At 23.5% G+C, this 26924-nt stretch overlaps 1 protein-coding gene and 1 non-coding gene across 3 annotated transcripts in view; one reads left to right on the top strand and one right to left on the bottom strand.

The window, feature by feature from the left end:
- Window positions 1–26924, top strand: part of LOC129616118 (glycine receptor subunit alpha-2-like) — a 37548-nt gene that overhangs the window by 9323 nt on the left and 1301 nt on the right. The window contains exons 2-8 of one of the 2 annotated variants that reach the window (XM_055531588.1): window positions 4178–4290; window positions 17905–17978; window positions 18084–18206; window positions 21432–21541; window positions 21718–21800; window positions 21918–22070; window positions 23832–24070. In XM_055531588.1, coding sequence (XP_055387563.1) covers window positions 4178–4290; window positions 17905–17978; window positions 18084–18206; window positions 21432–21541; window positions 21718–21800; window positions 21918–22070; window positions 23832–24070 — 895 coding nt within the window. Of the gene's footprint in view, window positions 1–4177; window positions 4291–17904; window positions 17979–18083; window positions 18207–21431; window positions 21542–21717; window positions 21801–21917; window positions 22122–23831; window positions 24071–26924 lie in introns of both variants that reach the window. The other variant, XM_055531589.1, reaches the window with a different exon arrangement.
- On the bottom strand, window positions 6361–6433 carry Trnas-aga (transfer RNA serine (anticodon AGA)). Its single transcript has one exon. It is a non-coding gene; the product is annotated as a tRNA-Ser (tRNA).

The following is a 26924-nucleotide window of genomic DNA, read 5'->3' as shown; positions in this document are numbered from 1 at the left end:
TTTTTTGCATCCCTTTAGTCTTCTGAGCAAGTCTTTTCTGTTGATATATTAACTTGAGTGAGAACATAACAGAGACTAATTCTATTTGCCTAAAAATATGCAATACATTAATATTTCATGATAAAAATAAGAGAATTATTTATATTATGTGTATGTAAATAGAAAAAATTATACAAATATTCCTACATGTTTGAGGGCAAGTAAGTATAATTATAAAATTTCTATTTGTTACGGTTTTGAGCTAAAGCTAGTTCAAAATCTGGTTCAATTGAGCCAGATTTTTGATCAAAATTTACATAATTAGCTGTAAAATGTGTTAATGTTATACATACAATTTCATCCAATCGTCTCGTGCAGCTGTTTAAAGTAATTTTGTACAAAAAAATTAATATACATAACATGATTATACATTCATATATATATACATACATTTATATCTTTTTTTTGGGAATAAGAATTAAAATTGCGTCTTGCAACAGGTTACGACTTAAATTTTTGACATCCCTGACATAAATATTGTTAGTAAATATCTAAATCGTTAAAACGCACTTGCTCATTCTATCTATGCAAGTAATAATAATATAATATATACATACACACATGTACAATATTACTACATATATATGTATATACATAACAAACAAGCTGATGTGAATTTTTTTCAAAAAATATTTAATTATAAAATAATATTAAATTTTATGATTATTATTTTACAATTTATTATTTATAATTTATTATTTGTAATTGTTCATAAAAGTATATTGGTTCAAATAAATAACTTAATAATGAAAATTTAAAACATTATGATTGAAAATTTATTGAAATTTATATTAAAATATTATTATAACAATATAAGAAAGATACATATGTACATACAAATGTATATAGAATGTCAAAAAACATTGAGATGTATTGTGAATAATGCTCGATTGAATAATCACTGATTCTATAATTAGAAAACAAAACATGAATTTTTTTAAGGTTTTATTTTAATTGAAAATTGCTATAAATTGGGTCTATAAATTAAAATTGACATTAATTGGGTCTATAAATATTATTAAATAATATAAATTGTAAAAATTTATTTATCTAAATTTATAAATAAATTCCTTGTAATTCACAATTTTAAAGATTATTAACTATACAATATTTGCAATGGTTTAAAGATTGTACTCGAAGAAAACAAAAACCCAATTGAATAAATTGCTATTAAAAGCAGCAAACCGCACCAAATAAAAATTAAGTTATGAAAAATTTAGAATCAACGGAGTATTATTAAAAATTTTAAATATTTACTATTGCATTTTTAGAAAACTATGTCCTTGCAATAACACTATATGATCATTATACCACCCTTGAATTGACACACTATTCAACATTGTCAATTTATAAGATAAATTGTGAATTACGACTGTATTAAAGCTATTTTGAAGTTTAACTAAATTTAAAGCTGCATACTGCATTACTGCAATTTGGAATTCCAGAACTCCAATTAGTTTAGAAAATGTTACTTAAAATTTTAAGTAATTTTCTAATATTAAAAGTTAAATATCTTATAAATTTGTTTCAGTTTAAATTTACTTATAATATTACTCAACTTTATCTGCTTCATCATACTGTTATACTGCTATACATTCATACAGGAATTAAAATAAAATGAATATATCCTATTATTTTTATTTATTTTATGATTAATAAGGAAATAGCAAGATTTTAACAATTTCTTGTTATACTTGTAACCGTACAAATAACGCTATGATATTTATTTAAAATTTCTACTTATATTCCATACTTCATACATATAGACAAACATACTATTCCAAATTTATTTCACCTATAAATTTTATTTCATTTGTTTCCTAAACATTTTCTTTTATTTTTTTTTTCAAAAAAAAATTGAAAAAATATAGCTATTTGTCGCCTTTATTATATAAAATTGTATAAATACGCACAATATCATACATATAGTATGATACAAAGTATGTATATGTATTTCATACATTCTTTGTATGACATTTAATTGTATACTAGTATGTAGGTATATTTTATGTATTCGTTATTATAATAAAAATGTTGAACTTTATTTCAAGGGTATAAAAATATATTGTGGAAAATATTTGAAATATTAAAATCAAAAACGGAAACCGCAATTGAACATGAAAAACAAAAAAAAAAAATTCACCATATTTATTGCGTGTTGCAATACTTTTTTTTTTGTTCTTTACTTATTTTTTGTAGGTTTTTTATAAAGTTTGTTATTTTGTTTCAAAATTTTATCTATATGTATATAAGTATATATATATATATATATATACATAAGAAATTTTATTACGGCATGTTATTCGAAATTAACTCCGTCATTACTGAACACTTTTATTGTAAAGAAAAATTCTTGGAGCCAAGTCAGTCTTAGAGAGAATCTCATATCATACATTGAAATATAAAATGTTGTCAAAAAATTTTGAATATTTCAAATTTTGTTTGGAACGGATCATGTTCATGGTAGTGAAAGGGTTAAAATATTTTGAGTAAAACTAATAATTTAAAAAAAAAAAACTTTTTCTTCACGGCTATAATATTGAAATTTAATTTTAACAACTGATAATAAAAAAAATTGTGAATAAAAATAATTTATTAAATAAAATTTTTTTAGAAAAATAGAAAATTGAAAATTTCCATTTTTTCGTCAATATCAAACTATTGAAAGTAGAATTGCACCTACATAATGTTTAGCTTTTTTTTATTCTTCTTCATAAGAAAATATTAAATTTGTGCAAACTTATACTCGTGAATTTTTCCTTTGAATCAACAGGGTTTCATTTTGCAATTTATAAAATTTAAAGTTTTATTCTATAAATTTAAGTGAGTACTCATTCCTTGCCATAGTTTGTGAAGATGTTCACAATTTTTTTTTTCAATATGTAGTTTTGAAGAACTTGAAGGAATGTAATGTTATTAAAAGTGTATATAAAGTCTCGTTGTATTCTTAATTACATACTAATAGCACCAATTTTATTATATTCTCAAATTGGGAAGGACAACTATCCAACTCAAAAATATAATTTCGACTTCCGGAATTTAAAGTATTTGCAGCCAAGTGTAAATTACTACCGGAGGATAAAAAATGTTGGTATATGAACAAATTTTTTGTATTATTTTCGAGCAAGGACGGAGCATTTTAACTTATGTAACTGTTCTCGCGAATGTACGTTTTGGGCAGAGTAAACTTAGGGGTGCCATTGAAAAAAAGACCAAAAAATCTTTTTATATTTACAGAGAAATTAACTTGAAAATATTTACCTATACACAAAGCATTACAAAACAAAAACCTTAATGTTCAAAATAAACATTCAGCTCGATAAAGTTATAAGAAAGTGCAATGTTTGTTCCATATGATTTTCTTTGGTTCGAGTTGTACGGTGCCCTACGCCAATTTTTAGATACGTATAGGACTCCGCATAACCTACAACCGGGCCTGCATATTGTTAATAAGTTTAGAGCATAGAAATTTTTAGTTAAGACTAAGTTTTTTTTTTAAGGATTTCAATTGAAAATTTAATTTAAATTTTTTTAGAATTTATTATAAAATTTATTATAGACTTGCATTCCAATTTTTATATGTATACCTCATGTCTAACATAGTTAAAGATTAACTATGAATATTATGTTTAAGGACAAGTTTTATAGATCAATTAATTTCGTATAATTGAAACTCAATACAATTTTAATAACATAAATTAATTACAGTTAGTCATCAATTAGCGCAAATTACGTATTTTCGGTTGCATTTTTTATTTAAAAATTAGAATTGAATCAAAATACACTGGCAACAATATTGACTTTTTAAATCACTTATAAAATTTTAATAATTTTTAAATTTTTATAGTTACATCAGATTTGAAAATATTTTAAACTGAAGAAGCCAATTCATAGCAACCATAATTTAAATTTTATACTCGTATTAAAAAAATTTCATTTTCAAATTTTAAATTTGAATATTTAGAGAAAATTTAATAAGCATTCATTTAGATTAACAGAAAATTTTTCATGTTTACATGGAGGAATCTACATTAGAACCAATTATTAACAAGCTAATTTTGAAAATCAAATCTTCACCAAATATATGTAACTAAATCCAAGATAAATTTTCATTTTGTTTTTTTTTTTGTCATTTCAGATTACTGTTTTTCTTTGTGTTCAATTCTAGAAAAATGTTTACCGCCTCACAACAAGACACAAATTCACAGGACTATTTATTAGATGAAGGATATGATAAAAACGCAAGACCAAGTAAGTCAATTATAGTAGCGAAAATCTAAATGAAAATTTATTTCTGATTCAATTTTTTGTCTCATAAATATTTTGAGTAAAAAGTTCATATATTAAAATTATTAATAATTCCCTAAGAATTAGGTACATTTCATATAATTTTAGAGTCTATCCCAAAGCCCAACATCCATAAGTAAATATGTTTGTATATGTATGTGAACGTATACATTATGTAAATATGAAAATTAAATTAGTTTTTTTATTATATAGTCGCGATATCTAATTATAAAGTCAAAATTCTAATTTTTAATATTCCCATAGGAAAATTTTCCTTACATACATATATACATTTCATTATTAATTTATATGTAGACCACCATATATAAAAGTTTTACCTGTTACACCTGTTAAAAATTCTTAAATTTTTTAATTTATAACAGTTTTAATACAGGTATATATAGTTTTTTTTTTAAATAACTGAAACTGAAAGGTTATAAACTCTAAATTACTCTCGCGAGAATTACAAATGAACTGAAAAAAAAACTTTTTATTTTAAAAATAATTATTAAAATTAATATTTTCCATTTATAATTTTCAGGCTATTATGCTTATTTGTTTTGATAATGTTGGTATGTGCGACACTATCCCCTGCACAATTCAGCTTATTGAGTAAACACCATAAATATATAAGCTAGTCTGTTATACTTCTTGTTTTTCAAAATTTATTTGATAATTTAATGAACATTTTGAGTTTTTCAAGTGTTTTGGAAATGTGGATTTGGGAAGGCAACTAAAGTTAATGTTAGGAAGTCATCATTACACGTTTTGTAAATAAACTGAATATGTTTGTGAATAATATTAAATTCGTCGAATAATTGGACATAGTAAATGCCCATATATTTATTATCAAGAGTTTCGTAAAGCAGTTGGATTTCAATTACTTGAATACAGTTCCAATGATGTTCTTTCTTACCAGAATCAGAATCTAAAATGAAAATTGATTTTTATTATTGTATAAATTAAGGCATTGCCATATAACTATCGAAAAACCAAATCCCTCACCCCATTTTCAATACTTTGAATAATTTTAGTTGGCATAATTTCAAAATACAAAATTCAGCGGAACATTGTAATGAATGAAATTAAAGCGTAATTTAACAATTTTTTTTTATATTTTCTAAATTAATATAGTAAACAATGGAAATTGCCAAAGTTAACAATAATAATATTAACCTTTTCAATTAAAATATAATAAAATTTTGCATAAATAAGCATGAAAAGAAATTATGAGTAAAAAAAAAAATTTAATAGAGACTTTCTACAAATATACGCAAACACACAAATATAATTAAAAATGAAAATTTTCATTTTACACGCAATATCAAATATTTTTAACTTAAAAAATAAAAGGATAACAATGAATTTACTACATGTAGTCTTTTATTGTACACGTACATGCTTACAGAAATTGTAAATAATTTGTTTTGTTATTATTGTTCTTATAGTCATAGTACTTTACTTTGTTATATAACATAATATGGTTATTTATCTTTATTATAAACTTAATTACTGCTTATTAACAAAATATTTTCAGTGTATGTTTACCTATACGATATGTATGAGCTTATATGCAACAATATTAATAGAGGCTTCCAATAGGATACTTTAAATATTCTCGTACCATATGTGAAAATCAGGGCCCCTACGCCTAATACGATTTGAATATTTTCAACCTATAATGATTTAAATACAGTATTCTGAAAATTATCAAATTAAATCGAAATGGAACCGGAAACAGAATAATTTTTGTATAATGTATTCATAGCTTACAGTCAAATATGCTTGATAGCTGATTCCATTCTGACTTATGCTTTATGTAGATTCAACACTCGATATAAGTTATAGTATTTAAAGTCGGAAACTTATATTATGAATTTAACTAATACAACATGTAGATTATTAGTGTAATAAGCACATTTATAAGTAATGTGCTTATTACACTAATAATCTTAACTAAATGTAAATTTCTTCATACAACTGCAGAACAGATGGATGACGTAATCAAAGAAACGAAAAAATTGAAAAATTTTTCTCCCCAAACTGGACTCGAACCAATGACCTACCGCTTTCTAGGCGGACGCTCTACCAACTGAGCTACAGAGAAACTTATGCTATGCATGGCTCATGTACTTTGGGGTGCAATGTTGTAAACCGGTTTTCTTCTTTGTTATCTTTAAAATTTCTTCAAAATTTTATTCCTCTTTCTCTTCAACACATTACTAATAATTAAAATTTCATTTTCATAAGTAAATTGAATAATTTTGTGTAATTTGTTGGCTCATTTGTTCACTATTGGCAAAAACGTCTTTAATATACCGCGATTTATTTCACCGAATTGTTTATTTCACCACAAGTTCATCTTTTCATTCTGTTCTTAATGAAAAATCTTATACGTACATATGAAATATAAACACTCTTAAATGATTAACAATAATTAAGCAGTATAACAATATTTTACATATACTTTAGGTATAATCCTTTATTAAATTATGCTGTATATATTTACTATACTCTTGCAACTAATTTTAGAATAATTATTTAAATATAAAGTTTATTAGTTTTAAGAATTGTAAATTATTAAAACGGATCAAAATAATTTTTATTCTTCTTATTAAAATTTGTTTGATCAATAATATCATTAAAAAATTTAATACAAGTATATAACAGATTCGAATATGTATGTATGATTGTATATGTATGTATGATTTTAGGAAAATAACGCGTTTTAATAATATAAATGAAATTGTAATTTGCGAATTTTATTCATAATTCGGCGAAATTTAAAGAATTGCTGTAATTCAGTCACATGTCATTGTTTTATTCTCAAAATAATACTTAACATTTTCTTCTTCGATTGTATCTCTCTTAACGCATAATTAGATTTGTCATTTTTTCTCAATACGCAGTATGGAAAGAGTAAATTTCGTAATATAAATATTTTTAAATTGACATGTCGATTTTGATTGTTAAAATTTCTGAGAAGGTGATAAGGAAATCTCAAAGAGAAAAGCATTTTTCTCTTTTTAAATTACCTTATAAAAAATACACAGCATTATTATACTCATCGGATACGTGACAGACCACTCATATTAAAATTTCAGAAAAAACTGTGTTGAAAATTTTAAAAACTGTGAATTGTTTCCACCGTCTGGGTCGTATTTTTCTGAATATTTGTGCAAATTGTAAGTGTATTCAAGCATGAAAATTTAATTAATAATTCAATTTACTATTCTATTAATATATAGACCTTTGTTACTAAATAATTAAATTTGATCTGCATTGCAGATATAAGGTTAAAATATTAATGTTAACTTCATTTAAAAAAAATAAATAGTTTGGTTATGGATTTTCATTCAAATCAAAATAATTTACTATAAAAATTACCCTATATTTATAATTCACAATATTGTACTTACATATACACTTGCATAATAATTGTTTTATTTTTAGAGAAGTAAATATAAAATTATAATTCTAAAAATATTTACAATTATTATAAAAAAAAAATTATAAAAATTTATTAACTATTTTCATATTTAATTTACTTGAAAAGCGTAAAGTGTTTAAAACAAAAATAACAACTAAAACACGTGTCTTTCCTGCCTAAATCAATTGATTAATGCGTCATACTGTGAACTCCTAACACAGAACCAATACAATCAAATTGTCAAACTACATATACATATATTATACCTGCTTATATAAAATATACAAAATTTTTATGTAATTTTAATACAAGTATCCTGATTATTTCTTAGCTGTGCTATACTTTAGCGTACCGTTAGTCATTCTTTAATCAAAAAAAAAAAATTAGTATGCGGTTAAAAAAAAAAAAAATCTGTCTATATAAAATAAAATTGCGTGTCATGCAATGATTTTTTTCCATTTCATATAAAACGTAGTTTACCTATTAGAAAATTTTTTTAATAAAAAGATGTGATATTAATAAATATTGACTCCTAAATGGTGTGTGCCTCAAGAATATTACTTAAATTGAATACCTAACCTAAGATACATATATCTACTTCAGTTTTTGTTTATTGTATATATATGGCAACAATTTCAAATTGTTAAATACGTCATGTATAGCGGAATAAGTCAGTTTTATTATCGCAAAAATTTTAAATGAAAATTTAAATTTAAAGTTGCAGAGAATAAGAATGAAAAAATTACTATTTAATTTTGAACCTTATCTAAATATATTGCTCACCTCTTGTTTATAAAAGCAAGAGCTTGAAAATCATTTTATTTTTAAAAATGATAAAGTTGACGTTTTAAGAAAATCTCCGCACTAAATTTGAATTTGAACTGTTGTGAGATAGAGAGAAGAACAGCTTTACATTAAAAATTTGGAAGAATGTCAAAAATCATTAACTCGTTGTAAACCTAACAAACCAATGAATCCAGCATCAAACACCTATTTTTATTAATATTGTTGTCAAACCTATTTATCAGTTTTGTTTTGACTACTGTTTTGAATATCACTCCAATTCTCTCAATAAACTAAAATATTTTTTGCGAAAATTCACAATTCACATAAACTCTCAAAAGTTTCATATATTTTTATAAGTATTGAGTTATAATCGGATTCCAAGTCAAGCGCATATAAGGTACATATACATACATATATAGCTTTTATTAAACGCACAACGTTGAGAAATTTTAAAATTTGAAGTAAAAGCACCAGGCCTCGGGAACCTGATTCGCACACCTTATTAATTATGTACATTGCATAAATATAGAAAAAATTTGTATATATTTTCAAAAATAAATAAATAGCGTATATTTTGTTTACATACATGTGCATATATACATACATATATACCGAAATACATTTAAAAAATAGCTCAAAATATAAAATTCCTAACATTCTGATATTAGTACATTATGAAATCTACACTAGTTTTCTCTTTCCTCTCTCACAACATAGTTTTCCCTTTTAATATATTTGATTTTACTCATTTTTGTTTTTTATTATTATGGAATTGCGGTACCCAACCTTACACTAAATTGAATGTAGAGAAATTTCAAAAGGATGTCAAAAATTTCCTTTCATTTCAAATAAATAAATAAAAACAAATGAAAATCAAAAAAAAATAAAAAATTTAAGTTCATTAATTCAATAATTGTTAAACCAACGAAAAAATTATGTTTTATATCGCAATTGCGTGATTTTCACCTGTAAAAATCGAATATTATACTGCATATTAGAATTTCTCTTAAATTTTTTTTAATTTTCTTTTTTTATAAATTTAAAAGAAAGAACGTCTTATTTAGGTTTTTTTTTGTATTAATATCGTAATGGAGACTAGAATGTTTACTATGAAAATATTATTTTAATAAAAATAAATATTTTACGCTTTTAAAGCAAATCAAAGGGTTTACTTCACTAAATATTCATTGTTATTATAAAAATGCTTATATACAAGCTCATATTTGTTATTCCAATCAAATTTTCCAAAGGTCACTTTTGCTTCAACTGCTAAAACAACAAAAATTATCGCTTTTTTCATTCATTTAGAGCATTCTTTTAATTGATGACTCGCTAATGTTAATTGGGTAGTTTACTAATTCAGTAACAACAAATCATGTTAAATTCTATTGAAAAATATGTGTAGACAATCCTAATTTCAACTCATAGTCAAACTTGTCGCACAAGCTTTTATTGTCTGAAAAACAAGTTAACTGTACTGACATCACATACAAGTACTTGTAAATTAAGTGCGGTACTTATGATATTTGCTTAAATTTCTAATGAATAACATGATTTTAGTCTTCCATTTCCGAATTATAACTTGTATAAATAAACCTCTTCAATTACACATGAAATTTAATTAAATTTATAATAAATTATGCTTTATATTTCTAAATTGCTTACTTTTTCCTATTTTATTCCAAGAATTTTAAAGAAAATATGATACGAATTTTATATATGGCCAGATATTCATTCATGAGTTATTCGGAAAAGGAAATGTAAAATGATTTAATGATTGGATCTACTAAAGAACATAAATTCTACTAATGTTACTCACATACACTTACTTATATGTAGGTTATATACAATACTACACGAGAGTGAAAAATGAAATTTCATTTATCATGCAACAAAACTGCATTTTTTAAAGTGTACTCGTAATCTCCTTTTCAGTTACACTCATTTATACAATTTTCATTCAACTAATTAAATGCAATATTTATTCAAAATGGGTGATTTTTTCTTTTATTCGGTAAATTTTTTTGGCATTTCAAACATGATTCTTTACAAATGTTAACGTCAAATCAAATAAATTTTATTTGCCTTTTGAGATTGGCGCCCGAGCAACATTTATCAATAATTTCAAAAAATATTAAAAATACATTTGGAGAGCAATTAATTTCAAGCTTTGAATGGACGTAATTGTCCGCCAAACTGGTGCAAACTCTTGTTTATAGTGACTATTCAGTTTCCACAAGTGAGTTTTTGAAAATCATTGCAACCCGCTCACGAAGTACGAAAAAATAAAGCAAAAAGTTAGATCCTTTATGTGATTGATTTTAGTCTATTAAATTTTTATTATTAGCAATATCTCATATATAAAAAAAGAGCTCATATAAAAAAACGTTTCAAAAACCACCCATTATAACTACGTAATAATATAATGTATATCGGAAAGGTATAAATGGAATATAATTCAAATTAAGAATCTACAGGTGTACAATTACAATAGCAATGAAATAAATTTAAATTTTTTATAGTAAATGCACAACTATGCAATGCAACGTGTATTTTATCATGAATTTGTAATATTTGGGTATTGCATTTCAAGTTACAAATTAATTATTATTACATTTATTTTTATTGCTTGTTGAATTACAATTTTATAATTCTCTTAAATTAAAATATTTCGGAAGCATTACAAATTATACTTAGTTTGCTTGAAATTGAATTTTGTAGATAAATGATTAGATATGCGATATATAATCTAATATAAGCAATGTAAATGTTTGTGCTAAAAGTTTTTTTTTGCTTCAAATATTTCCATTAAATATTTCAAAAAATTTGGTTCTATTTTAGATGTGAATTGTCATTATAGATACTTTGCCATATTACTGTGAACAACTTTCGAAAGATTGCGCTCGTTGAGAAATAATCTGCAATATCGGACGATTCTAAAATTAAAAGTATCCTCTTCCAGTATCCTTACTTACTGACTTCTTCTGTTTCATTGAGTTTTGGCGGAACCGTAGTCGATATTTTGTTTTTCTAATTGAAGATGACCAGCTTCGATTCACGGGGTCTTATTTCCAATTCTCAACTAGCGGCCTAGTCAGAGACGATATTAAGAACTCTCCCATTAGCACATTAAGGGTGTGGGGGTATTTTCCCAACACAATTACCATTAAGTCTTCAGCAGAATTGGATTCACTGCGAGATTCCAAAGAAGGAGTGCCCGTTCCAACAGATGGCTTGACGCAATGCGCCGTGATAGTTTTGCCTATTATGTGCTCTATCAGGACTAATAGACCGATTGGCCACGAGGAGACGTTAATGAAGGCTCGCCTTTGCAGTACACATGTTATGCCGGACTATATGGAAAAGTATAGATTTGAATCTATATTGTTCCGTATGTATGAGTCGAACAGCTTTACCAAGACTATTAGTAGAAATGATGTTAGACTATTAGTTGAACGGTCTAAAGATCTTTGGAACCAATAGCTGTGGCATCTTTAGTTATATTCCAAATTCTCGTAATGTAAACTAAGTCTATACAGCTCGAACCTCTTTAAACTCTGTGTAATCTCAGCACCTCTTCTACATTTTGTAATCTGCTAAATGTCCGTGACGTACAGTATTTTTGATTTATGTAATTACAAATCGGTAAAGATTCCCGCTAAAATGTGGATCTGCGCCACTTTAGTGCATTTACGGTATATTGTTATTTTTAAAAATTTCTAAATTCTAATGAAAGGTTACTTAAATTAAAATTCCATTTCCTTTGCGTTCTCCTTTTTTTCCGAAGAAAGAGGATATTTTCATAATAATCATATAAATTAAATATTAAACATCCTTTAAACTGTTTATTTTCTTCCTTATTTCGTGTTTATTTTATTCAATCAAACAATAAAAATATAAACGTTTCGTTAACTTTTTCGATATAGAAGTGCTTCCTATATTAAAAAATATGACCACTCCTTTTCATCGCGCGGGTCATTCATTTAACAATAAATTTTACCATTCGCAATGATAATCTGTCCATGTCATCATTTCTTTCAATAAAACAACACACAAATGTATGTATCTGTGTATATAGGAGCATATGGAGGTTAAAAAATGATCAAAAGGATTATTTATGGTTTCATATTTATTATATTAATTTATTATTAATAGCTCAAAGCAATATCCGCATATAAAATATATATAATATTTGTAAAGGTGTAAATATATTCGAGATATCTAAAATTAAACTGTTGAATGAAAAGTCAATAGACAAATAAATTAATATTTTCATCACTATAATTTATTATTACTTTCCGTTGTTCTTTTTTTTTAAATAAATTTATTACGAATATAATGAGAATAGCGGAAATTGAGGGAGATTGAAAGCATATCGAATATTTTTCTTTTCGTTCGGTTTTTTGATATTTTTGTTTAAACATTGTTATTATGCATGCTTGGCGTGCTTATATGCAAAGTCTATTATCCAGGGTGTGTGAGAGATGGTATTCCTCGAACCTGAGAAGGAATAGACCTAGACAAACACAAAATGTTAATGTACAATTTCCTTCTTCGGCCGCTTTTTCCAATCATTAGGCCTCGAATTTAGTTTTTATGAGAAGACCGTAGTCTTCTGTTCCGCCAAAATTCATTTCCAAAAATTAAAAATTTTCAAAAAAGAAATTTTCAAAAAAATTAAAAATTTTCAATCTAAAAAGTAAAATGATAGGACGGCTTAGGACCTAGTGAACATATTATTTAAGAGTGGCGGTTCAAAGAGACCTAGTGAACATATTATTTAAGAGTTCAAAGTAAGAGTCAAGTTCAACACTTATACTATTTTGTGTTAGAAGAATTTAATTTTTACGTGCACAATACAGTACGCAACCAGGCTCATTATGCAGGGCTGGACAAGTGCTTCGGGACTAGGGAAATTATGGAGAATGATACCGTTAACTAGTGAAAAGTTCAGTTATAAATCTTTTTTTATTTCTAATTATTTGATAACTAAATTTTATCTCGTCTCATTTAGATATTTAAAAGCACTATACTCACTATATTTAAAGTGAAAACTATATTAAATACGTTATATCTATGCTTATCTCTTTCATCCACATTCTACATTTAAATAACTGTAATTTTTTATTATTGAATAATAATAAAAACAAAAAGGACATCATTAAATTCAATTTAATGATTTTCTCATTAAATAGCATGAAAATAAAGTATACAATTTTAATGTTAAAATATTTAACCTTAAAATTTAATTAATTAATTTTTCCATTTAATTGAAAACAACATCAAATTTCATAATAAATTTTTCCATCGAATCAAGAAACAAAAAGTAAAAATAAAACTAAAAAAATATATGTAGTGTTACAAGCAACCAGAAATACAAGATTACCATTTTTGCTGCCTTTATCTACGAATAAATTTTTCAAATTTATTCGTAAACTGCCTTAAAATTTAACAACCCTATTTGATGACTAAGGTATCTTCTTCTAGAATGGTAATGTATTTATTTCTGAATCGTCCCTCCAAGGGTTTAAAATTTGCCTTAAATATGAATAATAATATGAGTTCAAATATACCACCTTAACATTAATGTTATATCGGCAAGCCTTAGAATTTTACAATAAAATTTATAAAAATAATGTAATTTTACTCCAACCTATTTCGTTAGAACGTTGCGTCACGAATAATAACTTCATAGTACACTATTATTACAAAGGCATATTATAAGCATAAAAGAAGTATGTATGCACATACTTATATATTCAATCATTTTTAATTTTCATAATAATTTTCGAATTTTTTATGGCACTATAGATCCATGAAATTTTTTAACTTTAACCTACATAGTTCAATAATATTATGTAAGTTCACAATAAAAACTACATACATATTTCCTATTTTTAGATTCAATAATTTCCCACATAACACACCATAAACAAAATATACTTACAATTACCGTAAACCTAAAGTATAACTTTCGTATACAAAAACAAATTTGGAGGCGAAACGAAATGATGAATATTTACTCCTTTTTCGATTAGAAATTTCATATGCAAGTGACAATAAAAAATTAAAAAATAAACGTAAAGTTCGGGGGAAAACAAAAAAACTTTTCATATATGCGAAAAACGAAAATTTTTATTACACAATTAGCCAGAAAGGTACCATACCGATACCATCACCATTTTTATTTTTTCTCTATTTTTTCATTTTATTATATAAATATTTCGGTTTCGTAGACACAAACCTACATATACCGTTAAGTTTTTTTTATTTTCCCTTAAAATATTAGAAAGAAATTTTTAAGCACTAGAAAATTTCATTACTACAACGTTATGTGGCACGAACAGATTTTTAAAACAAAAATTTTGTGCGTGTTCTGATTGAAAACAATGATTGTGAATGACACTATTGTTGTGTTTGCATGATTATTTTAAGGTACAACAATATTTTTATATGTATGTATGTAAAATAATTTTACGTGGTAAATTTTAGAAAAAATAAATGACTTATATAAAAAAATATAAAATATAAAAAACAATAACAAAGTCCAGTCCAAAAAGCGAACTTTAAAAATTAAAATTTGTGTATTTTTTTTAAATTCATTAAAAACTACTAACAATTTGAAGCTAAAATTATTAACAATATTAAAGAAAATCAGTTTACAATTGCTAAATTAAAGTAAATAGAATAGTAAATTAAAACTATATTAAGTGGAATCTTATAGGATTTCAAAATTTTCGAAAATCTTCGAGAATATTCGAATGGTTTCAGGATTTTAGAAAATTTTTCGGAAAATAAACCGTAAAATAGTATGATGTTCCATTATACGCAATACTATAATTAATATTAGAAATTGTGATCTATTTCAAAACAGCTTTTATAGACACCATGTTGTTAATAGTGCACCGTAAATTTGAATTTTCATTTTAATCTTTATATAAATAACTTTGACGGCAACAATTTAGTATGGCAGGATAAATTTGGTTTGGTGTTTGAAGTCTCCGCTTTTGTAAAAAATTTAAAGTCAACAAGTTGCAATGTATTTCTTAAAAATATTAATTTAAAGTTTAATTTTCAACCAGATTGACCAACATTGTTACATTTTCAAACAAATTATTTTGGGATCTTATATATAGTATATGATCACATACATATATCTCATCCACTAATTTTTAATTGAAATACAAAAGATTCATTGTGGGCAGTTGCAGACATCACATATCACCTTGGGCAACAATAATGAAAAAATAAAATTCCCAATTATGAAAAATCTTATCAAATCCAAAATTTTTAATGATTGTGTATATTTTTGTATTAACATTAAAAATTTTCGACCTTGTTGACTAATTTAATTCACATTTTCTTCTTTATCCTCCAAATTTTTATCAATATTTTTTTTTTTGCTATCAATAAAGTAAATCTTTTATCAGTGTATTATGTAATCATGCTCATACAAATTTCAAATAAAGAAAATTTTTAAGGTGTACTTTTTATTCTTATCAATATGATAAAAATCTTCAAATCAACTTTTTAATGTCTTTAATCAAAATGTGTGTGTGTAAGATGTGTTAAATGATTATTTTTAGCAAAATGACTTTAAAATAATAAGCAAACGAAAGTAACGTGTATAATAAATATACGCCCAAATGAGCGAAAAACAAAAAAATACTCAGAATTTTATATAGAAAATAATAAATGAATTACGACAAAGAAAGAACCTTAACTTTACTATTAACATTATACCAATACCAATTTGTACAAAAAACTAAAAATCATCATTTACTAAAAAAAATTTTTTTGCTTTAATTCTTTTATACCTCTTCTTTTTTTTTTTTTTTGCTTTTCGTTTAGTTTTGGTTAGTTATAATCGTTAACTAATTTACAGTTTGAAGGTCAACATTTCTTTATTCATATACACACATATATATGTACATCTACTATTTAATTTTCCGTATAACAAAACATACGCACATACATAGATATTTTTTTCATTTTAAAGGCAATCGCAAAAATTAAAGTCACCAACATTTTATTAAAGTACATTAAACACAATAACAAAACAAATATAAAAATTTTTTGTATAACAATTTGTTAGTGTATAACATTTATATTAAATATCAATCAAGTTGTACAGTTAATCTACTTGACAAAAAGGTATGTCTAGTAGAATTTCCTAAAAATTAAAACTATTTTTAACTGAAAAGAAAAAAAAAAATAGAAAAATAATAAATAAAATGGAAAAAAAAAAATAGTAAAAATCAATGTAACGTCATCATATTTTGTATAAGAATGGTGATGAGTAAAAAATTTTTCGAACAACATAAAAACGAAGCAAAGGCAAAAAAAAGTCTTTGCTGTTCTTGAAATATTCTTTCCGGCATTAAAATGCACATGTATGTAGATATATCAACTTTGGAATATTCAAAAAAAAAAAAATCTGTAAAATTTTCAGCAGTTCCTTAGGCCCTAATCAATTGCCATACCATTCGATCAAAATTACACATATTAAATTAGGTTAATATAGAGCGACAGAACTAAATCAAGTAGTTTTGCCAATAAATTTGCAACAAAAATGACTGAAAAATGACAAAACAAGCAATTCAAATGTTAATCATCAAAATAAAAATAAGCAAATTGTTGTAACAGGGTAAGAAGAACAGAAGTATACAAGCTTCCTCGATCGATTTGGGCCTGTTTTTATAACAAAAGTGACTGAATGTTAGAATTTTAAATGACTATAATTCTTATAGAGGGATGAGATCGAAAAAAATTTTTCTTATAAGAAAACATGTGCCTTACTTTCAAATTTCGGATAAATCAAATAATCTACTAATATTAACCAAGTTACACGATTTTATAATATTTTGACCAGACTTCGTTAACTTATATCATAATACCTTATGATATTACATAACAAATAAAGTAAATCCTCTACTCATAAATCTCTTTCTCACTTTTATTCAAAAAAAAAAACAAAAAAAACAAAATGAAAAAGAAAATTAAAATTCTTGCAAAAATTTTTTGTATGCCTACATAATGCGAAATAATGAATAAAGCGCTAAAAAAAAACACTAAAAACAACAATAACAACAATATGAAATAATTATCTCGATTAACCTTGTTCTAAATATAAACCATCATATACGTTAACCCTGCATATCATTAATTTAAGTAACAAATAAAAAATAAAGTCCTTGAAAAGTTACGGTTGTCCTTTTTTCTTTTCAATTTACATAATAATTTTTGCAATAGAAAAAAATTAATTTTAGCATTTTAGACTTCGAAATACATAAATAAAGATCATACTTTAAAATTTAACAATTAACATTTTAATTTTAATAATAATCTTAATTTCATTTTAGCTCCAGACACATTAACAAACGTATCAATTGGTTTATTCATTAATCGAATATCGGCTGTTGATGAAAATAAGGAAGTAAGTTACATTTATACCATTATTACAGAATTATATAATTAAAAGAATCTATTAATTAAGAATTTATTAAATTGAATTAATCAAAAGTTATCTGATAATTTTCAGGAAATTTCATTTGATGTATTTCTGCAAGTATTATGGGAAGATAAACGTGTTAAATTTCGTAATGATATTAATTTAACAAAACCATTTACAGAATTACAAAATGATGAAAGACATAAGTTATGGGTAAGTTGCAATATTCTCTACATATATATATATATATATTAAGCAAAATGATATACCTCTAGAATTTAAAGCAAAAAAATTTATAAAATGAATATCAAACAGATTTATGAAATGAATAGAACAAAAAAAAATTCGTACATCATAATGATCGCAATTAATTTCCTATTGAACGAACCAATTATTAGTTATTTTATTTATTTATTTATTTATTAAATTCCATATCTCAAGAGAGCTCATACAGATTACTCAAGATTGTAGTTTAATAATTGCTCATTATTCAATGTTTTGTTTACTTTCATTGAATTTATTCAATGTGTCCATTGGTGGCTCATTATTCAATGTATTATTTCGGTAGTTTCTTTTTTTATTTCAATTTCTAAATTTCATTTCAGTTAGATATTTGATGCTTTTTAGGTATAATCTATTGTATTCTAATGTATTGATATATTATCGACCACCATGATTATTTGCCCTGGTGAAACTTAAATTATTTGCTGACCTTGTATTATATTAATTTACATGGCAGTTCATTCTTAACACCAGTGTTGCTTTAAATATTTCTTCCTTTTTCATTTGATACATTTGGAATATTTTTATATAAAATTTTTTGAATTCTGAATTTAAATGAAATTAGTTGACGTTCTTCTCTTTAATCCATAGAAATTTTTAATTATCTTGTTCTGTATTACTTGCAACCTATTTATATTCTTATTGTATGTATTAACAATCAGCATCACAATTTAACGCAATAAGAGAACAGAGTGATATCTACTAAGAAAATTGTTTCACGATTTCGTACGCGATTTTGATATTAAATATTAGAGATTTTTTTCAAAATTGCTTGTTAAATTGCCTTCAAATTCTCAGAATAATTATATCAAATTTTTTTGATTGTTTGTATAAATTATCTAAATTAATTGAATATAGAACTTGCAGTTTCTTACTATTATCTTTTATTTTTCTTTGTATTTGATTAAGTATGATGTGTGAAGATTAGTTCAACCGCTGTTCACAATGTAATCTGATACCTAAAAACACAAAAAAACTTATGTATGTATTTTGAATTTTGTTTCCATTTCTTATTTCTTCCATGGTTACGATTCTAAAAGAGAAAAGTATGTATTCAAAAATTAAAAAATTAATAAATAATAAAATGAAAACATGTACATACTAAATCAAAATAAATATTTTAATTTTTTCTGAAAAATCAAAAGCCTTCAATACTTGTTTATTTTTTTTTGTCAAAAAATTGTCATTTGAGAAACCGGTACAAAAACACCAACAACTCTTTACATTTGAATATCTAATTTAGTACTGCCGCCGTCAACTCAACCTATGTATCACAACATGTCATCTAAAAATTATGCAACAAATGCTACTACCTCCGCCGTTTTCTCAATTTTAACTTTTTAACAAATGAAAATTTTTAATTTTACTCTTCAAATATTTTATAATAAATAATCATTAATAAAAATATTTATTAACACATCTTATACATACATATGTATGTATACTAATATTGAATATTTTATATAACATTTCTGTTATAAAAGTCATAATAATTTTAATATACAATTTACGTGTTTTGTCCAAAGTGAATTCATTTTAATAGGAACAAATAAATAAAACATCAAAAATTGAATGATTATTATTATAGAGGAGGCGTAATAATAATAAATGTCAACTTTTCCTTTAATCATAATTGCGTAACGATTAACTAAATTTTTATTTTCCTGTTTTATATACTAGGACTATATACATATAAACATACTCTAAAATATTATTAATGTAGAAATCAATTAAAGTTTATGCAAGTACTTAATAATAATTTACTATTATAATAATTTTATTTTATTCATAATAATTATATTGCGATTTTTAATTATGGACACGGTACTAATTTCGGAATAATTTCGTAGAAAAAATTATTTTTGTTTATCGTTTTCTAAAAATATATTAAAAAACCAAAACTATAAAAATTTTTTTCAATTTTAATTTCCTTTCCAACTAATTTTACTTTTTTAGACATCTTACTTAATAAATTATAAAAATAAAACATTAAAAACAATGAATTATAAAAATAAAGGAGTAAAATTACTACACACATACAAACGTACGATAATACGAGAAAATCTCATTCAATTTTTAATAATAATGACATTTCATTTTATCGTAAAGAACTTATTTAGAAAATAATATGCGTTTCACATTAATAATAATTATTATTTTTAGATTGTAGGCACAATTTTTTTTTTTTGTTTTGCAAATCAATCATAAAAATGTCAAAAAAATTTTTTTTTTGTTCTTTTTGCTTTTCTTTTTTCATTCAGATTAGAAAATATTATTTATTATTTTATGTGCAACTGACAATGTCTAGCCTAAAATTAATTTCAGTATTATAAACTATTGCGGTATATATAGGAAAATAAATTGGTAAAAAATTAGAGCAAGTTAAAATTTATAATGAAAGTAACTTGTATGTCAATTAAAAATTATAAAAAAAAAAGGAAAATTAATTGCAAAAATAATTACTACGTTTTTTTTAAAAAGATAATTCATTTAAAAAAATATTAAGTATATTGTAAAAATAATTGTATCGTAACGAATTTACGATAAAAAAAAGCAAATAAACGCGATCATTTACGCAGGTTATAATATTATTGTCTTAGAGTCCTTCATCGTTACAAAAAAATGCACGCGTTAAAATAAAAAACTGATAATGAAAATATGTATTCTGCTAAAAATTTTTTCAGATTGGGAGAGCTCTAGACCCATTAAATTAGTACTTGTAGATTATTAGTATCTACTGACAATTAAGCAGAGCAAAATATTGACAGGTCTTGAAGAATAAGTCATGCAATTTTGGAATTCTATTAACAACAAAACTATTACTATTTTAATATGTATGGATGTATGGCAAATATGGCAAATGTATGCCTTTTGCTAATAGAAGACTTTTATAGTAAGAAAAATTTATCCAATTTGGAAAAAAATCTCAAGTTTATACACCTTTATATTCGGGATTGTTATTGCGAATGACATTAGAATAAATCAAATTCATTATAAAAAATATGCAAAATTGGGCAAATTGCAATTTGAACAACGATAAAATTTCAAGGAAATTTTGTTTTGTAAAACATATTTTTACTATCACAATACTGATTAAAATTAATTAAAAAAAAATGTAATTATTTAATTATTAAATTTTGTTTATTTTATTTTTAGGTACCTGATTTGTATATTAGACAATTAAGAGAAATGCGCTTATTGAAATTATTTGAAGAAATATCTAGTTTACGACTTTATCATAATAGTACAATCGCTCTTAGTATAGGGTATGTTATAATAATTTACACGTATAAATTAAAATATAAACATAACCTTAAAAATTAATAATTATATTAATTATAAATAAAAATTCCCAAAAATTTAAATTAACAAATTAATATTTATATTATTGTGTTTTTCTTTTTTTTTGTTTTGTTCTATCAATTAAATAAAAAATTATCAGTGCTACAATAATTATAAAATGTGATATGGACTTTGTTCTGTACCCGTTAGATGTACAGAAATGTCCAGTAGATTTCAGTAGTTGTAAGTTTTTGTGTCAAAAAATTTTTTTAATATTATTAATTATGCACTTACCTTAATTATTAAAAATAAAAAGAGATTATTATAATATTTAAAGATAATTTATTTTAAATTTATTAGATAAATATTCAAATCATGAAATGACATTTCGATGGAAACCTGGTCAGGCAATAACATTTCCAAATGATTTCGGTGATGGTTTCTTTCGGCTTCCAAAATATGTGGTATCGTTTACTACAGAGCATCAACCGCACATTGTAAATTATGGAGATGGTAATAAAAGAAGTTTTTATTTTTTTTTAATATTTTTTAAGACCCTATTGAGTTGTTTTTGTTTTGTTTTCTTCCTTTAAAATTGGAACTGCATTTATTTGAATACAAAATTTTTTTTTTAAGTTTTGCTATTTTTTTGTTAATTTTTAGTTTTTCTTTTGATACGTTTTTGGTTTTTCTTTAATGAAAAGAAAATCTATAAATCGATTCAACTTTACCATAATGAATGTGCGGTGATAATCCAAAATATTATCAAACAATTGCGGTTACAAAGTTAACTTTTGCACACAATGTATACTACCCTTTAGTGAACGAAGAGAATCTAGATTTGCGGTCATTTTAAAAATAATTTTTAAAAATAGAATAGGCTTAATAGCAAAAACTTATTTACATTGTGATAATATGTAAAAGAATTAAAATTTAAAATTTATTGAATTAGTGAAGAAATGAAGAGAACGAAAATTTCAAGAAAATTTATTAATTAAAAATTAAAAACAAATAAACTTATTAGTTTAGTAATTGAAATTATTTCTTTGCATTTTTTACATGGTTTTTGGGTATTATTCAATATTTTAGGTTGTAATTCTTGTAACGTCGAAAAATACACAATTTTTGTTTAATAAAGTAAATTAATCATATAATAAAGTGGAGCCTTCGCACTAAGAAAGATTAGAGATTCCTCCAATTTATTGAGGATGTACATAACAAATAGTTAAAAAGTTGTTTATTTTTTAGATTCAATACTCCGACTCCACTCTCCCTCTACTTGTAAGAGATCCTATACTATTTAATTCATTGGAAATTTTCATCCAAAATTTATAGGAACAAGTTTTTAAACAAACATTTCTTGCAGCGTCTAAATTCATCTCTATTATTTCAATTATTACATTGAGTTGGGATTTATTGATGATAATTCTGTTCCTAAAAATATAAAATTAAATTTTTCTTAACATATAATTCTCAATTCTGTTAATTATTGTGAGATACTTACAAAACTTTTTTGACATACGATAAATCTTCTGATACAATACCGGAATTATAATTACCGTTACAATATAAATATCGTAAATATTGTATATCGTAAGATAAATTTTTTTCATAATAGAAGCCAACTACTTTCTAAAAATTTAAATTAAAAAAAAAAAAACCAGAAACGTTTTAAGTTCAGCACTGTTCTCTGTGATTTTACTTAGATAAATCAAAATTATTTTTTAAATAGTATTTGTGTAAATTTTTTTAAAATAAATGTTATTAAATAATTTTCCATAAAGCAATTAATTTTTTATTTAAATTAATTTTCTTTTTTTTTTTTGTGTGTTTTTTTTTTTTTTTATTCTTTTCTTTCAATATTTTCACGACTTGCATAAAATGTGTATTTCTGTGTTGTTATCGAATGTGTTCTTCAATTTGCACATTGCATGTAAATTTTGTAAAAAAAAAAAAAAAAAACATATTTTTTATTTTTGAATTTTGGTCAACGTGTTTGATGCAAATTAAACTGCAAAATTATGCAAATATAGATACAGGTCAATAAACTTTATATTTTTTTATAATAATTAAATAATTGTAGTTTAAAAATATATTTAAAAAAAAAATATATATAAAATTTATACAATTCTTGTCATGTAAAATTAAAAAATATTAATTAATTTCTATTTTATTTTTCCATTTTTTTTTTTACGTTTTATTTGTTTTAAAAATAATTTATTATTTTAATATAATAAAATTAAACAAAAACAAAAAAACCAATTGTAAATATAGGAGATCATGCATCTGCTCGTTTAGAAATAACATTATCACGCGAAGTTAAAAGTTATTTACTAGAAAATTATTTACCATCAACATTATTTGTATCGATGTCATGGGGTAGTTTTGTTGTTGTACCAGAAGTTGTACCTGGTCGAATGGTATTACTAGTAACAACATTATTATCATTAATAACAATGTTCGATACGGTTAGAAATAATTCACCTGATGCACTTGAATTGAAATGCCTTGAGGTAATTTTATTTTTTTTTTTTTTAATTTTTAAAATTTAATTTAATTTAAAAATTTAATAATTTTTATTATTTTTTTTTTAAATTAAATTACACAATAAATTTATTATATTGCACTTATAAAATAAAAAATTTTAATTGTAATTTTTTTATATTTCTAAATGAAAATTAAATTCTAATATAATTGTTCTTTAGAATATTTAGAATTTTATTCTGAATTTATTCTAAATATATGTAAGGGGTTTAGTTATTTACTATAGTTTTGTAATCACTTGCGGGAGTCGTCTACAGTATGAGCTACGGTATACATATATTTTTGCTCAACGTAAACTTTTGCCTTAATTTATACATGTCCGAAAACTAATTTTAAATATTTCAAAAACATATTTATGTATTCTTAGATTGTCAAGGTACATGATATAAATCAGTTAGGGTTTAGATCGACTAAAACGTTTTTACTTGTTAGAGAATAATATTTAGTACAGCTTGTATGAATCAATTTATAATTATGTCAAATCAGAAACAGCTTATAAATAAATCTCTAATTCTAATGCAAATTAACTATTATAAATTATAATTTTATTATAAACTAAAAAAACAAATTACCAAAGGAATGACACCGGATCCTTTTATCTGACTGTGTACTCGGTATCTCTTTTCGAATAACTTTAAACCCAAATTTAATTTTTCATAATATAAAGTATCTAAAATGAACTTTTGTTAAGAAAAAAAATAAAAATAGGAAGCTTTTCCCCTTTGCCTTATCTTATAGTTAAAATTTATTTTTAATAATGTTGACATTATAAAAAAAAAGTATGTTATTTTTATAAAAATAAATATTCATATCGCGTGCAATTTATTTTTTTTTTCTAGTTTTCAAAAAAAAAAAAAAATGCATTTACACTATTCTAGTTGTAATGTTTGGCCGGCTGATTTCATGTTTCTACTATTAATTTAATATGTATGTTTGTGTTATAAAATCCTTGACTTATAACATTTCCTAGTTTTTTTTTTTTTAACTCCTTGTTGATTTTATTTTATAAAATTTAAATATATATGCCTACAAGTACATACATATTTATATTTAAACATAAAATTTTAAGGGTTGGTACTTATTATTATTCTTTAGTGAAATTATAAAAATTTGATTTATATTTCATACAAAGAAAATTATAAATTTTTCTTATATAAAAATATAAAAAACTTTAAATATATAGTTTGTACTGTATATAGGGCAATATAATAGTTGTGTAATTTACTTAATTGTTACTTTAATTACAATTTTATATACATTATTAATTACAAACTTATGTGCATACAATATCCTATTGTAATTTACAATAATGTAATAAAACTTTGTTTTTGAACTCGAAAAAAAAAAAAAATTATTTTACAAGAAATTGTAATTAAATCCTTAGGGATTAATTAAGATATTAACAATTAAATATCTTGCACGACAAAAGCAAAAAAAAAAATTCTAGTAAATTTTTACAATTTTTACACTAGATACAATGTATAATATTTTACTTTACAATGTTCAGAATCTAGTTCTTACATAATTGTTTCAATAGTTACATAGTTAAAAAATTATTACTTTAAATATAAAAAAATTCAGTTCGAAAATACAAAATTCTACTTAATAAAATCTTGAAATCTAAAATAAAACTGGAAGAGTGTAATATGCAATAATCATGTAAATTTACAAATTTTCAAAATAATTAACTTTTAATTTCATGGATACAAAAACTCTAATTTGTTAAGTGAATTGTTAAACTTATCATTGAATGGAAGATTATAAAATGAGTAATGAATTGTTAATCAGCAATAAATGCAGAATTCTTTCAGCTAAGTCCTACCACCTAAATTTAATCTCCTACCACGAACATTTTACTTATTGAAAATCAGTTTTTAAAATTCAAATTGTTCAATTGAAATTTTTTAAATATTCAAAAAAAATTATTCAAAAGAAATTTTTAAAATATTCACTCATATTGTGTTAGTCGCATCTCTTGACATGATGAAATATATTGAAAAGTATTTTGTTTTACAGTATATAATTTCAAATTTTAGAATTGATTTTATTCAGAAAATTACAAGATCTATGAATAACAACCCGTGAATCGTATAATGTTCAAGTGATTCGACTAACAGAATATGGGTTATTATTTAAATACATGAATAAATAATTCAATACTTATGAAATGTTTTTCAAATTACAATTTTTCAAAATTCTCGTTTTATAATTAAAATTAATTATTCATTAATTTCCATTTAATGATAAATAAAACAATTCACTCAATAAATTAGAAACAAGTTATATAAAATGTTAAAAATAAAATAACTTTTTTTATAAGAATATTAGTAGTTATATCATTTGAAAATATATGTAAAAAATATTGTTATTATTAAACGTAACATTATTTATTATTCTTATTAAATAGTATAGAATTTATTTATTTCTAATTATAAAAATGTACATACATATTATAAAATATTATTTACAAATAAAATGTCCTTCCTATATTATTCAAGTTCATTACAGAATAAGTAATTTTAAAAAATCAATTACTTAAGTAATTTTATACTAATATTTTAATGCTAATATTTATGATACCCTACCCCAAAAAATTAAAAAAATAAAAAAAAAAAAATAAATGTTTTTTATTTCCCTATTTCCCTTTTAGAATACAATAACAATATTGCAAATATATTTAGAATAATTGAACAGAATTTAATTTCATTTTACAAAAAAAAAAACATTTAACTGCATATTATGATTTTAAATAAGGGATATTAAAAAAAAACAAAAAAAAGTAAAAAACAAGGAGCAAGAAGCAAATTAACTTTACATGCATGA

The sequence above is a fragment of the Condylostylus longicornis genome, unplaced genomic scaffold (assembly GCF_029603195.1).
Source record: "Condylostylus longicornis isolate FDR11 unplaced genomic scaffold, ASM2960319v2 ptg000162l, whole genome shotgun sequence".
Taxonomy (NCBI): domain Eukaryota; kingdom Metazoa; phylum Arthropoda; class Insecta; order Diptera; family Dolichopodidae; genus Condylostylus; species Condylostylus longicornis.
The sequence above is the reverse complement of the archived record's forward strand: the minus strand, read 5'-3'. Positions and strand labels throughout refer to the sequence as shown.